At 44.3% G+C, this 14,722-nt stretch overlaps 1 protein-coding gene across 1 annotated transcript in view; it reads right to left on the bottom strand.

Moving 5' to 3' along the window:
• ep300b (E1A binding protein p300 b) overlaps positions 1-14,722 on the bottom strand; it is a 34,313-nt gene that overhangs the window by 13,318 nt on the left and 6,273 nt on the right. The window contains exons 4-19 of the mRNA XM_039824488.1: positions 11,925-12,228; positions 11,362-11,475; positions 10,917-11,150; positions 10,350-10,455; positions 10,099-10,227; positions 9,554-9,692; positions 9,222-9,405; positions 9,002-9,079; positions 8,050-8,129; positions 7,538-7,690; positions 6,662-6,998; positions 6,156-6,382; positions 5,286-5,522; positions 4,901-5,096; positions 3,881-4,032; positions 294-533 (exon numbers count right to left, since the gene is read on the bottom strand). Of these exons, the coding sequence (XP_039680422.1) occupies positions 294-533; positions 3,881-4,032; positions 4,901-5,096; positions 5,286-5,522; positions 6,156-6,382; positions 6,662-6,998; positions 7,538-7,690; positions 8,050-8,129; positions 9,002-9,079; positions 9,222-9,405; positions 9,554-9,692; positions 10,099-10,227; positions 10,350-10,455; positions 10,917-11,150; positions 11,362-11,475; positions 11,925-12,228 (2,910 nt within the window). The remainder of the gene's footprint in view (positions 1-293; positions 534-3,880; positions 4,033-4,900; positions 5,097-5,285; positions 5,523-6,155; positions 6,383-6,661; positions 6,999-7,537; positions 7,691-8,049; positions 8,130-9,001; positions 9,080-9,221; positions 9,406-9,553; positions 9,693-10,098; positions 10,228-10,349; positions 10,456-10,916; positions 11,151-11,361; positions 11,476-11,924; positions 12,229-14,722) is intronic.

Here is a 14,722-nt window from a genome sequence, read left to right as displayed (position 1 = left end):
AAAGAGAAGCAGCTAGTCTGGCTCCGTCTAAAAGTTAAAAAAAAATCCAACAACCTGTATGCAGATCTTGTTACCTGTGGACAGAGCCAAGCTAGCAGTCTCCCCGTTCCCAGTCAACCTAGCTCTTGGCCAGAAAGCAAACATGCATATTTCCCCAAATGTCACTACAAAACTATTTCTTTAAAACCCAATTCTGACCATAAATTAGTCAAATAAAAGCAAAATGTCTTCACTAAAGAAAACATTCCTCTTCTGGGATCACATGCGTTTATCAAAACAAAAAACACACTCACCTTCCTCCCACAACAGTATCCCAGGCCCTGCATGACGGGATCGATCTCAGACTCAAACACCTCAGCCAGCTTGGAGCAGTACTTGTAGACGCGGGACGTCTTGCGGTTGTACAGCCAGGCATTGTTGAACATCAGCCAGATATCCTCGACGTACTGCCAAGGCTCTTGGTACTGTCCTGTGTCCAGTTTCCGCTTGATGGTCGACAGATCCATGGGGTTCTTCACGATGTCAAAGTAGTCCTGATTAGGGAGGGGCGCCATCCGGAATCGAGACGCGGGTCGAGATAAAGTTGAGAAGGGTGAGATAGTGGGAAGGTTTGGTAGTCCGAGGGACCGGGGTGAGAGAGATGGGGAAGAAGAGTATGACCATCATCAGTGTTGGGGGTCATCAGGTGGAGGTGTGATGAAGGTGTCGAAGTCGACCAGGCAGGACCAGAGTAGGGAGAGAAGAGGGTGCAGGGGGACAATGTTGTTGAGCGCTGCAGAGAAGAAGGTTCGTGTGCAAACAGAGAGACATGACAACTTCTGCCCTACAGCTCTCTGCTTTGCACCCTACATTCAAAGTCAAGACCATATCTGTACCGTGAACAGGGACCAGGCGACCGCCACAAGTCTGTCCGATCCTCTGCCGCTCAATTTTTTAAATAAATAGCTACAGATGAGATTGCATTTAACATATCCTATTGCAACTGAAGCAAAGCCTTGTGAAAATCGGTATATATCAATTTGTCTTAGAAAGCAGCTAATTGTACCACACAGTGCTAAAAACACTGCCCAACAGCTGAAGGGGATGGTTCTCTGCTGAAGTCTGAAAGCAAACAAAGCTTTTCAGGCCCAGAAAGCAATTAGGGTGCAAAACCAAGAAGAACAGAGCATTGGCAACAGCAACAGGCAGATAGAGATTTACTGTTTTTGGCAACAAAGTGGTTGGCATTAACAACGCCAGCAGCATGAGTGGCAATATGATGGCAGAGTTAAAGCCAACAGTGCTGGAGGAGGCAAAGGTAAGACGGACGGATGAGTCTCCAAGTTGTTTTTCTTTTACCCTCATCTGTCCTCCGCTTCTTCTTAAACTAATATATATATATATATATATATATATATATATATATATATATATATAATCGCAGATCATCACACCTAAGTGTGAAACTGAGCGCTTCAGGGCGCTCCTTTCAGGCTGTACAACAGCAGTGACACACACACACACACACACACACACACACGATTTATTGATATTCTATGTTGTACTGCTGTGTTATACGACATACAGCATCAATCATTTTATCATGTCATCGGTCTCCAAAAGCTCTTGAAAAGTTTTTTTTTTCTATTTTAGTTTAGTTCCCTTTTAGTATTTATATCTGTTACTTTCTATACTTATCTGTATTTATCCATGTTTCGGTTGTCCTGCTGCAACAACAGAATTTCCCTGCTGGGGCTCAATAAATGTGTATCTTAGCTTAAAACACTATTTGAGAAAGAAGCGGAGAAGAGGGCGAGAAAAAGAAAGGCGATTGGAGATTCAACCCAAAAAAATAAATAAAACAAATTTGAGGACGTGTGAGAGCAGGGTCCATCTCGGTGTCACCATGGCAACAACCGTTAGGAAACAGACCCTCGTCTCTGAATGGAAGCACTCACATGAACAAACAAGTGATGCATATTACAATGTCAACCTACAGCCAAATGTATATCACGACACTGCAGGGCTTAGAAATCCTACCGTTTGTGAGTAACTTACATTTTCAACAAGTCGTTGAATGTTTATCTGAAAATGGTGTTATATAATACACAACAGTGGAAAAGTTGCATCACTTGTGGAGGCTACTGTGGAGAGGTGAGCCAATAGCCTGGTGCTCGCTCATCACGGCTCTAAAATGGCATTTAATAAGCTTCATATTGCATGAGGCAGTGGGGAGGGGGACAGACACTGTCACTCATTTTTCAATACAACAATTTTTACCTGTAAGTAAGTACATACTGAGTCTTGTACTGAATCAAGTACTCTTTTCCCCTAATTTCGATGCAATGAGGTTAAAAAGGTATTGTCCCACCTCTACACAAACCGCCAACTTGAACACCGACACACTACTACTGGTGAGGAACTGAACTAGAAAGCTAGCAATGGAACACTGGGATGAAAACTACAAAAATCATGATTCAAATTAAAACCTAATACTTGATGTCAAAAGTCAAACAAATTAAAGTGATAAATGAAAGCAATTGGCTCATGAACGGTTGTTGGAGCTGGAAGCAAATTATGTCCTGCCTTGGGACTTTGCTCATTAAAATACATAGCAATGACATGTCTCCATTATTGTGTTTGGAGTGCTATGAAAGACAAACAGCTATTCATTAATTAAGCATAATACTCTGATGGCTGCTTGGGTCATTTAATATTGTAACTGTTTTTTAGATTATTATATTTAAAAAAAAAAAAAGGAACATGCCGACTTATTGGGACTTTAGCTTATTCACAGTAACCCCCAGAGTTAGACAAGTCCATACATACCCCCCTCTGACGCCCCCAGCGCTAGCTAAGCCTAGCACAGATCCTGGAGGTAACCGGCTCCATCTAGCTTACTGCTCCCAATAAGTGACAAAATAACGCCAACATTTTCCTATTTACATGTTGTGATTTGTAGAGTCACAGTGTGTACAAATAACAAGGTCACATGAGACACAGCCATCTTCTAAACAAAGACATACTGGGAACTATATTCTCAGAAGGCGAAGCACTGCTACTTCTGCTACTTGGGCGGAGTGATTTGCTTGCAGCACCTGAAGCCCTGTGGTGAGGAGCAGAGAGTTCGCTCAGAGCTGGAGTAACGGAGTCAACAATTACTAGATAGTAAAAGCATAGTGACCTTGTTATTTGTACACGCTGTGACTATACAAATCACAACATGTAAATAGGAACATGTTGCTGTTTTTGTCACTTATTGGGAGCAGTAGGCTAGATGGAGATGGTTACCTCCAGGATCTGTGCTAAGCTAGGCTAGCGCTGGGGGCGTCAGACAGACTTAGTCGGCGTGTTCCTTTAAGGAGGGGTGAGGTCAAATCACAAATCAATTATATCAACAGCTGTCAGCACAAAAACCTAAATTTCAATGACAATTTGTAATAACTTTAAATATTTAATATCTGATTTACATGTATCATTTACTTTTTGCCCTTCACTACAGTTCCATCAAAGTAAAGGCAAATGTTCATAAGAGTCATTGCTTAGATTTACAAATGACAAGAAGTTTAAAAAAAGAGAATACACACACACACACACACACACACACACACACACACACACACACACACACACACACACACACACACACACACACACACACACACACACACACACACACACAAATCTCATTTTCTTAACTTCAGACATGCTATGGGAGAAAAATCAACTAAAAAGATTAAAGAAACTGGAAGCAGATCTAAAATAAATTCAGAAAATATGACAACTATGATAAAAGGAGAAAAAAATATTGAAGATGAAAAAGGAAAACAAAAACAAAACAAAAAAAAAGCTACGTTTTCAGAGGAGTTGAAGCAAAATGGCAGCCAGTGCAGTCCCTTACCAGGTTAGTTTTGTTACTAGTTCGAATACGTACGGGTATTCCCAGTAACTGGGGGTCCACCGGCTGACGGAAAGGAAGGGACTCAGGGTCCTGCCGGTACAAAGCTTCCAGGGTGGGCATTAGAGCCTGACGCAGCTCCTCCGGCTTAAAGACTGGGAAAGATGGAGGGAGGAAAAACAAGAAAACAAAAGATTTAAAAGTTGAAAAAGGTGCCTTTATCGTCATTCACAGAAAACCCATCCTTCTCGCCTACATAGGAGCAGTGGGCAGCCGCAAGCGCCCTGGGACTAACTCCAGTCTTTTCCGCCAGTGCCTTTTGATCACTGGGCACTGGCAGGAGCAATGACATCCATGTTTTTGGTCGGGGAGAAAATGCAAACTCGGCAAAGAAACCAGACCTGGGATCGAACAGCAGTGCCTACTTGCTGCCAGGCGACAGTGCTAACCACTGAGCCACCGTGACGGATTTAGAGATGGAAGGGAAAGGGATAAGAAGTAGCGAAGAGGCCTCTCCTCTCTGCTGCATTTGGATGGCTGGTAGTGAAACTCCACTGACTGCATCGTGTAGAGCAGTTAACGACAGCCACAGCCCACATTAGAAAGTCTGCAAGTATTAAGTTGTTGCTCTTCCATGCAAAATAGGTGCCTACACACAGGGCATACAGGCTTTTGGCCACTCTACCCACTAATGTGCAGGTAGCCTGCATCAACGATTTACCGGATAATCGCCGGAACATCTGAGGCGGATGACCCTTGCCTTGCAAAACGGGAAACAACAACAAAACTTCGAGCTAGCAAGCTACAAGTTTTAAAGAAAATTTGAGTCGTGCAACAAGGCAGGCTTGCTTGGTTCTTTCGGGGAATAATTGTAAAGATTTACAGAGAATATGTTTTACGTTACAGCATTTACTAAGGAGGAGCCAGACCTTACTCTGCAGCGCTGTGGAGATATGTCTGGCAATGCGAGACTAATGTGCAGGTAGCTGTAAAATTAACGACAGACTGAAGTTCCAAACTTACTTTTCTTCTTGCTCTGAGCGCTAGCTGGAGAGCTGCTGTTGGCTGTTGACCCTGACCCCTCCTCTTCCTCTTTGGGCTCTTTCTTCACCTCCGGCTTCTTGTCTTCACCCGTTGCTACCGACGATGACGCTGAGAATGAAGATGTATCCATGGGCTCGCCTTTACACCCATCTCCTGACGGCTTCTCTTTCTTTACCTGAGAGGAAGATTCAAGTGTCCAAAGGTTTTCCTTATCAATCTGATTCTTATACATCTGCATTTAAGACCTCAAATCAAAACCCATAAGGCCCAAATCTAGACATAATTTTTTAGACATTTCAAGACTTTTACAGGATTTTCAGACAGCCACATAAGAGCGTCAGTAAGTCGACGTGGACGATCTTACCTCTGGTTTCTCCTCCTTCACATCATGCTGACCCTTGCCCATCTTCCCCTTGCCCTCTCCTTCGGTGTCAGCCCCTTCGTCGTCGTCCTCCTCCTTCTTCACCTCCATTTTGACATCTTCCTGGCTGGGAGCAGGGCCGTCCACCTGGGTGAGCTGGGAGTTGGGATCTGCACTGCTGCTGACCGAGCCGGGGGAGGACACCTGACCATCACCAGTCAGAGAAGGCTTTATGGATAGCTGCGGCAAAAAGACAGATAGTGAGGTTTAGAAATGGCAAGTTAGAATCCAAAAAAGTACACATTTATTATTATTTATTTAAATCGGCTTAGTTTGAATGCATGTTTCTTAATCCCTGCGAGTAAAGCCTGTTTCATGCTTCTGCGTCGAATCGACGGCGTACCCCTGCAGACCCCTCCGAGTCTACGCCGTAGCCTGACGTGCACCTCTCGAAAAATGTAACTACTTTCCTGGTTCTCTTTCTCCATAAACAACATGAGATCAAGGAGAGGGTTAAGATTTCCCACCATGGTCAGAAAGCACAGGGGAGACACTTTGTTTCTCTCACTAGGACTCTAGAGTCGGTACTCGCTCCAAAGCTAATCGCTGTCAGTCCCTCACTTCTCTCTCGCTCTATCACCCACTCCCCACACACACGACGCACAAGTATAAACATCACGCCACTTACGTAGGCTATGGCGAAAGCTCTGTGTGGAGCCTCCGCAGAACAATAAAACAGGCTTAAGAGTACGAAGAGAACGACTAGACATGCATGCAAGTATAACGGGGACCAAGGACCCCAAGCTACTCGTCTGTGTTGGGAAAACAAAAAGACTAGTGTGCAAAGTAGTGAAAGCAGGGTGATCTACTCACGGGGGTCTGCGGCTGCTGCAATGGCACTTGAGCATTCTGGGTAGGCACCGAAGAAACTTGACCTGCTTGGGGGCCTGAGGAAGCCCCACCCCCAAGAGTCTGCTGTGGATTCTGATTGGCCTTCTCAGAGTTCACCGCCTGCCCCGATGGCTGCTGTGAAGCGTGTTGTTGTTGCTGTTGCTGTAGCTGCTGTTGCTGCTGCTGCTGCTGCTGTTGTTGCTGTTGTTGTTGCTGTTGTTGTAGCTGCTGTTGTTGTTGTAGCTGCTGCTGTTGTTGTTGTTGTTGTTGTTGTTGCTGCTGTTGTTGTTGTTGTTGTTGCTGCTGCTGCTGCTGCTGATGATGTTGCTGCTGCTGTAGTTGCTGTTGCTGTAGCTGTTGATGTTGTTGTTGCTGATGTTGTTGCTGCTGTAGTTGCTGCTGCTGTTGTTGCTGCTGTAGTTGCTGCTGCTGTTGTTGTTGTTGTTGTTGTTGCTGCTGCTGCTGCTGCTGCTGCTGTTGTTGTGGATGTTGTTGCTGGGGATGCTGTGGAGAGGGCAGCTGGGGTGTGCCGGGAGTCTGTGGCTGTGGGGTCTGAGAACGAGGTAACGTGGGGGGCGTTTGATGCGGTTGAGGCGTTAAGCTGCGTGCCGGTGAGGGGGAGTTTGTTCGGATGGGTGGGCAGTGAGGGTATGAGTTAGGCTGGGTGGGGGTGGAGGATGGAGGCATGTTGGGCGGAGGCCCAGCTCTACTGCCACTACCAGACCCCATGGAGCCTACAGGGGCTGCTGAGCCTGGAGCAGAGGAGGCAGACTGTGCTGCAGGGCTGCTGACTGGGAGCGAAGGTGGCGTTGACATCTGGTTCTGCTACAGACGAGAGGACAGAGGTTAGAGATCTTTCTAACATAAACTTTGGATGGAGTATAAGAGAAACAGTGAACAACAACACGGGTCTGACTCATTATAGCAAAGGGTTTTACCAGGTACACAACTCTAGAACTCCTGAGTCTCAACAACTTTATTTTCCAGGCTCTTTGAAACCTATACAGTGAATTAGTTAAATTGGGAAGACTGCCAAAAACAAATAATTAGTCTTAAAACTTCCAGATAGAGCCAATAAATAAATGCGATCCATCTCTCACAGCGCTCATGAATTATGTGCCAGAAGAGAGTTTAGTTAATTATACAGTATTCGTCACTATCCATCAATTCCCACAAAGCTGCTCTGAGAGTTGATGCCTATATCAGTCCTCATTTGCATTCATTCAGCAGGTTTCCAACCGCCAACTAAAAGATATGTTAAAATTTTTTTTGTCTTTGTCGGCTTTTGCAAAAAATGGTTCCCCTTTGCAATCAAACTCATCTTTGTGTTACAAGATGCTGTCACTCTGTCACATAACCCTTACCTGTGGCACAGCAGTCTGTGCTCCTGGCTGGTTCATGCCAACAGGACCAGAACCAAGTCCAGGACTGGACCCAGGAAACTGGCCTGGAGGGAGGTACTGGTTCTGTAACTGTGAAGAATTTGGCTGACCCATCCTCGTTGCTCCCATACCCATCTGGAAACGAGAGAGGTGTGTGAAGTGTTGAATAAGGCATCATTTCAGCCAACAGTCATATAAAGAGGTCAAAAAATTTATGCAAGTATCACATTTACTGTTGCATGGCCTTTAGATGATTTTTTTAATGCAAACTTGAATGTAATTGTAGTTCTGGTGATCGTTTCTTTGCCTTTCGTGTACCCTCCTCTACACCAATCACAGCTGAGATACACAGTGCTTAGGTTAGAAAAACAACATTGGCCTAACCTTTAGGAGGGAGTATCAATTTTGGAAAATCATTTATCTGTGATTTCAAAGCATTAAATTCATATAACTCCAAATAAATCTGTGTTAGAGATGGTGACAGTGATGCCAACCTGGTTCATTGGAGCATTAAGAGGAAGAGGAGACCTCTGACCCATCGACTGCATCCCCATCTGACCAAACTGGTTCATTCCTAAGAAGTAAAGGAGGACAGAAATGAGGCATTTCAAAATCAGAGGTAAGGAGAACACAAACACCCCCCGTGTGTTCACGCTAGGGCTGTCACTTTTTATTCGAAAGTTGATGCCAGAACGTGGGGGGGGAAATGCAATATTCGATTGGCAATGATCTAGAGGAATTCAGTGACGATTCAGTGTATAAGCATAACAGGATGTACTTTGTATTCCCGTGAGGGGTCAGTCTGACCCATTGCATGTCCAGTTTCTTTATCAGTAAACTTACTACGCTATTATACTCTTTGCTAACTCAAACTGGAGAAAACCAGCAAGCCTGCTGAACAGATAATCATGACACTATAGTGTCTGAGGAGTAAAGTTTAGAGCATTTTGAATTTGACACAGCAGAATGAAAATGTTTGATTTAAGTAAAGTTAGGGGACTTTGTAAAATGCAACTGCATACAGTAATGTTGGCAGACAAAAAAAGCCAGTCAGACAGGATTTCACCTGGTGAGATTTACTTTTACCCTAAATATTGTGATTGAGTTTGGTCAAACACTTGTCATTAACCTCTACCCTTTTCAAAGCTGTGAAAGCCCACAAAACAAAGTTCCATTCACCTCTGTTGTATTGGTGTGATAGCAGAGATCTGCAGATATCTCAAAAACAAATTAAAGCAAAACTATCTGCACGGCTAGATACCACTATAAAGTGAGAAATAAATATTTACTCATTAAGCCTACTCTTCTGCAACCTATAGGCAGTCGGATACACTATTAATAATTCTCATTTGTATTAACCTTGGATCTGGGCCAATTATTTAACATACATTTCTGTAAGCCTGGCTGCCTTTGTAATAATGTCATTTACACTAGTTAGACACGTACCTGGTGGGCTCTGCATACGGTTGACCATCTGATTGGGTCCAGCTGGTCGGACCATGGACGGATCGGCATGAGGACCATCTGACAGGGTGATAAGAGTTACAGGAATCATAGATCTGGTCTCCAGGACCACTGAACACCAGTAAAACCACAGATGTCATGTGTGTATACGTACACATAGAAGTGTGTGAGTGAGGTAAAAAAAAACAGTACGTCTACTTACTCGGGGGTTGACCAGGGGCCATAGGCGGCTGTCCCATGCTGGGAGGCACCTGCGGGAGGCCTGGGGAGGCTATGCCAGGTTGGCCGGGCATCATGCCCTGCTTCTGGAGTCGTGTCCTCCTCTTTTCCTCCAGCTCCTTTTGGATCTTGTAGATCTTCTCTGCCAGCAGATGGTAGTACTCCGCCTAGAAGGGATGCGTCACGAGGGAGAGTGGATGTTACAGGATACATCGCACCAGTGCATAAAATAAATACTTTGATTTCCTCATTCCTTAACTGGAAACTGATGGTCATACCACAATACTTTACACTCTGCCCGTGTTTGTTTCTTACCCTACTATTGGCCGACTCGTACATGTCCCCCTCTACTTTTCGAGCGTAAGCCACTAGATTTTCCATCCGCCGATCCTTCAGGGCCGCCGGATCAGGAGTGGGGAAGATTGCCTGCACACTACTCTCACACATGCACAAACAAGAAGGACACACAGATACAATTAACTTGAGGAAGGAAAGAGGCACCCAAATGGCACCCAGTGATAAAAATAAATTCTGATACCACTGTCTGTCTACACTACATATTGGATCGATCGGATATCATACCTTTACTCATGTACTGTATGTATTCATACCACTTATTGTTTATTCCACATTCTATTTATTAGATATTTTATTCCGTATATACACATATGTACATTACTCTGCACATAACTGCTTTCTGCACTTATGTTTAGATGCTATACTACAACTCGTCTCAGTACCTGTACTCTGTGCAATGACGACAAAGTTTAATCTAATCCAATATTCAAATTAGTTTATTTCTTGATCTCCCTGCCATAGTGAGATTTCTTGGGGGCACTTGCAAGACACAGCAGACTCACAGCTTGTGGACAAGGTGGTTGCGGAGGTCCTGCGTGATATCTTCATGCCAGGACTTCCTCATCCCTGCAGCAGAAGGAGGAGTTGCCGTGGGCATTGAGCCCAAGTTCCCCACACCATCATTCATCAAACTGGGGAAAATGACAGACAAGAGGGGAAGGAAGGAGTGAGACTTCATTCAATAAATAACTAATTTGGACTTTCTTAAAGTCCGTTATAAGACAACAGCGCGACCAATGAAAAGTAGTCCTACCTCTGTGCATTCATGCTGCTATGCAACAAGGCGTTTGGCAGTAGGCTGGACTGCTGGTTGGGGGATTGCACCCCAACTCCACCATTCACTCCCATAGAGTTTCCACCTGGAAAGAGTTATAGAGTAGTAGTTATATAGTTTGAAGGGTATGAGTTTAATTGGGAAATAAACAATATTTGTGCAATGAAATTGCTGTAATCTCAGAAGCGTCTGGTATGGTTATCATTATAGGTTTTGTTTTTGTTTTGAGAGTATGCTTGTGTATTTGTGTGTGTGGCATCAATGCAAAATGTGGTGAGGAAGACCTCTACTGTTGCGGGAACTACAGCAGAGGCAGTTTTGAGTATTTTGTTAAGCGTTTATATGTCTGAAGCCATATTGTGTCACTGCGATATCGGCGCAACAGTGCAGGATGCAGTCACAAAACTTTACAGACGTGTAGTTGACATCTAAATGAAGGCCGAGTTTGAAAATGGATGTGGTCCGAGCAAGGCCGTCGTAAGAAAGGGGGTAGGAAGTAGGAATGGACAATAACTTGTGATATGCACAATGGCATTACAAACTAACCCATGGTGTTTAGAGTCCTCATCCCAGGCTGCCCCTGCAGTCCCTGGTTTGGCATGTTGGCTTGCTGTAGTATCTGGTTGCCCTGGTAAGTGAGGCCTAGTGCAGCGTAGGCCCTCTCTATGGAGCTGGGGTCAATCTGGTTGGGAGGGTTTAGGTTTGGAGTGTTGGACTGTCCACCAGGCACCCCTGAACCTAAAGCGTTCACCAAACCCACTCCTGCACTGTTAACAAGAGCTGTCAACAGAACGAAAGGGAGAGGGGGATTGAGGTAACAGAGGATGAGTATTTGTGGATTCAAGCTGACTATCAAGAAGTTTACTGTAGTAACAAGATTCTCAATCGTTTATGGAAGAAAATGTGAAATAATTCAATCATAAGAGCCATGAGCATGTACACTGCTCAAAGAGACACGGACACACACACACACACACAGAGAAACACTCACACTGCTGATTCCTCTTGTCTCCAGCATTTTTCAGTGGCAGGCATACAGGACAGTCATGTCGTGTGCAATTCTTCCAATGAGAGATGATCTGTCTGGATGAGGCACAGTGTGCCACTGGGGGAGAAGAGACAGAAATGGAGGTACGTTTAAGGAAAGGGAAGGAAAAAAAGAGAAGAGGGACAGAGAGGGAGAACAAGTGAAATGAGAAATTGTGACAGAGTGAAGGAGGGAGATGAAAAATGAGATGAGAAAAGGGGAAAACTGTCAGAGGAGTCAAAGGGGACAGAAACCAGAGACTAAGAAAGTTATCTTATGAGTCATTCGGTACAATAAAACTACATCCAGATGAGATGAGGAGAACGGAAAGAATACAGTTGAACAGCCAGCTAAAAAGAGAATAACTCCTAATGATACAAAAGTGGGATATAAACATACTAGAACAAGCAAAACAAAAGACAGAAAAAATGAATTGCAGATACATGACAACTTTAAACACTGCCTGGTGTTTATGATATAGACTACACACAATTAAACCAGCAATCAGCATAATTCAACTGACTCACCCTGGCAGGACTTGCCAGCCTGGCAATGAGTCATGTGGTTGAGCACGTTCTTCATGGTGCGGCAGTGGGGCAGGTTGCACTGCCGCACTTCCCCGTTGGCCTGCTCCCTCCGCTGGCACTTGTGCGCGTGGAGCAAGAGGACCAGTTGCTGTTGAATCAGCTTCCGTTTCTCGGGGTCTGCGGTAGGGGGCGCTGTGCCGGGACCCGCCCCTACGGCATTAAGCCCAACCTGGGCGCCTCCCACTGCCGCTGCTCCGCTGACGGATACGCCACCAACTGCTCCGGGCTGCTGCTGCTGAGAGGCCTTGAGACAAAAAGGAGAGGGGGAAGAAAGAGAGAGAGAGAGAGAGAGAGAGAGAGAGAGAGAGAGAGAGAGAGAATCGACGAGTGTTACGAGTATTTACAAGACTGCAATGATCAGGTGTTATGGAAACACTTGCAATAACCAATTTGGTAACAGCTCAGCAACACAATAACCAATTCAATGATCAATCTTTACAAGACCTCGTAGTCTAGCATAGGGCTGCACGATATTATAAATAATGATAAAATTATAAATAAATAGCGATTATTTTGACTGATATTGCGATAGGTTTCATGATATTGGAGGGAATGATCATTTTTGTATCATTATTCTCATTGAAAAATAAGTGTGATTTATTTGCGAGGATCTGTACCAAACAAAGATTTTTTCTTTAGTCTGTTGGATACGATTTGTAAGCTGGCACATCTCTGCAGCACCACAAAACTTAATTAAAAATGGTTTGACACATTTTTCCCTTTAACAAATATTGCGCCACCCCTGCGATTTGGATATTGCACTAGTCCATATTGTGATTTCGATAAAATTGTGATTAATTGTGCAGCCCTAATATACACCAATATCAATATATCTGCAATAATTCTGACTCTCTCCAATTTTAATCATTGGCATTTGAGACGTTGCACATGACAGAGCGAGGGACACAAGAGAAACATAAGAGTTTGAATCTGCAAACAAACAGGGAAAGATTTTAGAGAACATTTTTATTCAAGTCTGAACTGTATGTGAATTTACCGAGAAGTTAATAACCTAAAGTGAATCACTGCAATCTGACAGAAGTTCTGGGGCTTTTGGTTAATCTTACTTCAAAAACGGGTTAATTTCTCTGAAGTAGGGAAGATTATTGTAATTGGAGCTACTTCTTCATTAAAATCCCATCCAAGTCAACCATGTCAATGATCATTCTCCTATTCCCCTGAGGACTGAGCCTGGACTGCTTCCCCTTTGAGACTAGGGAGTTTGTCTACGACATCTGTAAGATAATTTGCAGATCATTTAGCTACCAGTTACTAATTTCTCACTGTCAATTAAAAATAAAACTGGTATGTAGCTACATACCCCTGCATTTTCCATACACTCCTAATATAAATTTATTTGTGTGTGTGTGTGAGATGATGATCCAGGATCAATGACCAAACATGGATGTTGGGGACCACAATCCTTAGCACAACTCCTAAGGCGGGAATTATACAACAAACCTCATGCAAAACATTTTCTAATTCTTTATTCTAAAATGCAGGTGTTTTATAGCCTAGAAATCTAGACACACCCTAGCGACAGCAAATTTAATTTGCAGCCGGGTCTAGGCTCTCTCCGTAGGCTTGCAAGCTGGAAAAACCAAACTCTGGTCAGGCCAATCACATCGTGTATAGAATCTGTGGGCGGGCTTATGGCTGCTGCTGGGAACAGCGGTCTTCTGGAAGACTTGAGCCCGAGACACACCAAGCCCATAATCGGCCGTTGGACAGTCTGGCGAGGTCGGTGACTCGAGTCTGTTCGGTGTGTTCCACGCCGTGGTCCGTCTGAGGGGCTGTCGGCGTTCATTTTGGCCGACCTGACACGTTCGGTCGGCGGCAGGGCAGTCGGGACTCACCCGGAAATGACCAGCGGGATGAGCATGACTAGAGTCTCTCAAAATCTGACGAAAATCTTTTAAACTGACCTTTGTCGAGCTGAAATGAAGACAGATTCTAGAACTGCATGGCTTATTTCTCGCTTAAAATGTTTTCAGAAACACGTTTCGGTGAACTATTTTAGTACGATATGAGATCGTATTCTGAACGAGCCGCCATGACAGTCTGGCTTTGAATTTCCGAAGAAAACAAAGCCATGTGACTCGTTCGTCCAATCAGCTGCCGGTTTTCATTTCAACAACAATATTTCTGCAACAATGCAGAGTAGCGCCGCCTGCTGCTATGGAGACGTATTACGTTTCTTAAGTCGGTGTCGCCTCAGTGTGTTCATCATTCCGACTGGCTTTTCTGTCGACGGTCGGCTGTCTGGTGTGTGTGTGTCTCGGCTATTAGAGTTAAGCTTTTCTTTGAGAAAAGAACGGCACTGAAATCATTCTTAAAAAAGGAAGATGTGTTCGGAGTTTTGCCGACCGGATACGGCAAAAGTTTAATCTATCAACTAGCTCCGCTACCTTCTTCATTGCTCCGATTGGTTGCAGAGCTATCCTATTGCGTGCGTTTAAATAATTAAACACAAAGGGGTCCATAACTTAGATGGGAGGTGATCAAGGGGACACGAGAGTCACGGATTAGGATAGAATATTATACAGTCGGAGATAAAGATAAGTTGGGTGCAACAGGTTCTCCTGGACAGCGTCTTTCAATAATGCCCTGGGACCATGCCAAAAAGTGCCAATAAAATGTTTCTGCAGTGTTTATGTCTTGTGACCTGTGGCCTTCAAAGCGGGGGTTATGCTCGAAACAAACTTGGTTGAATGACTTGTCGTCAGATCACGTCTGAA

Source organism: Perca fluviatilis, chromosome 15 (genome assembly GCF_010015445.1).
Source record: "Perca fluviatilis chromosome 15, GENO_Pfluv_1.0, whole genome shotgun sequence".
Taxonomy (NCBI): Eukaryota; Metazoa; Chordata; class Actinopteri; order Perciformes; family Percidae; genus Perca; species Perca fluviatilis.
Note: the sequence above shows the minus strand (reverse complement) of the source record. Positions and strands in the feature narration are given on the sequence as shown.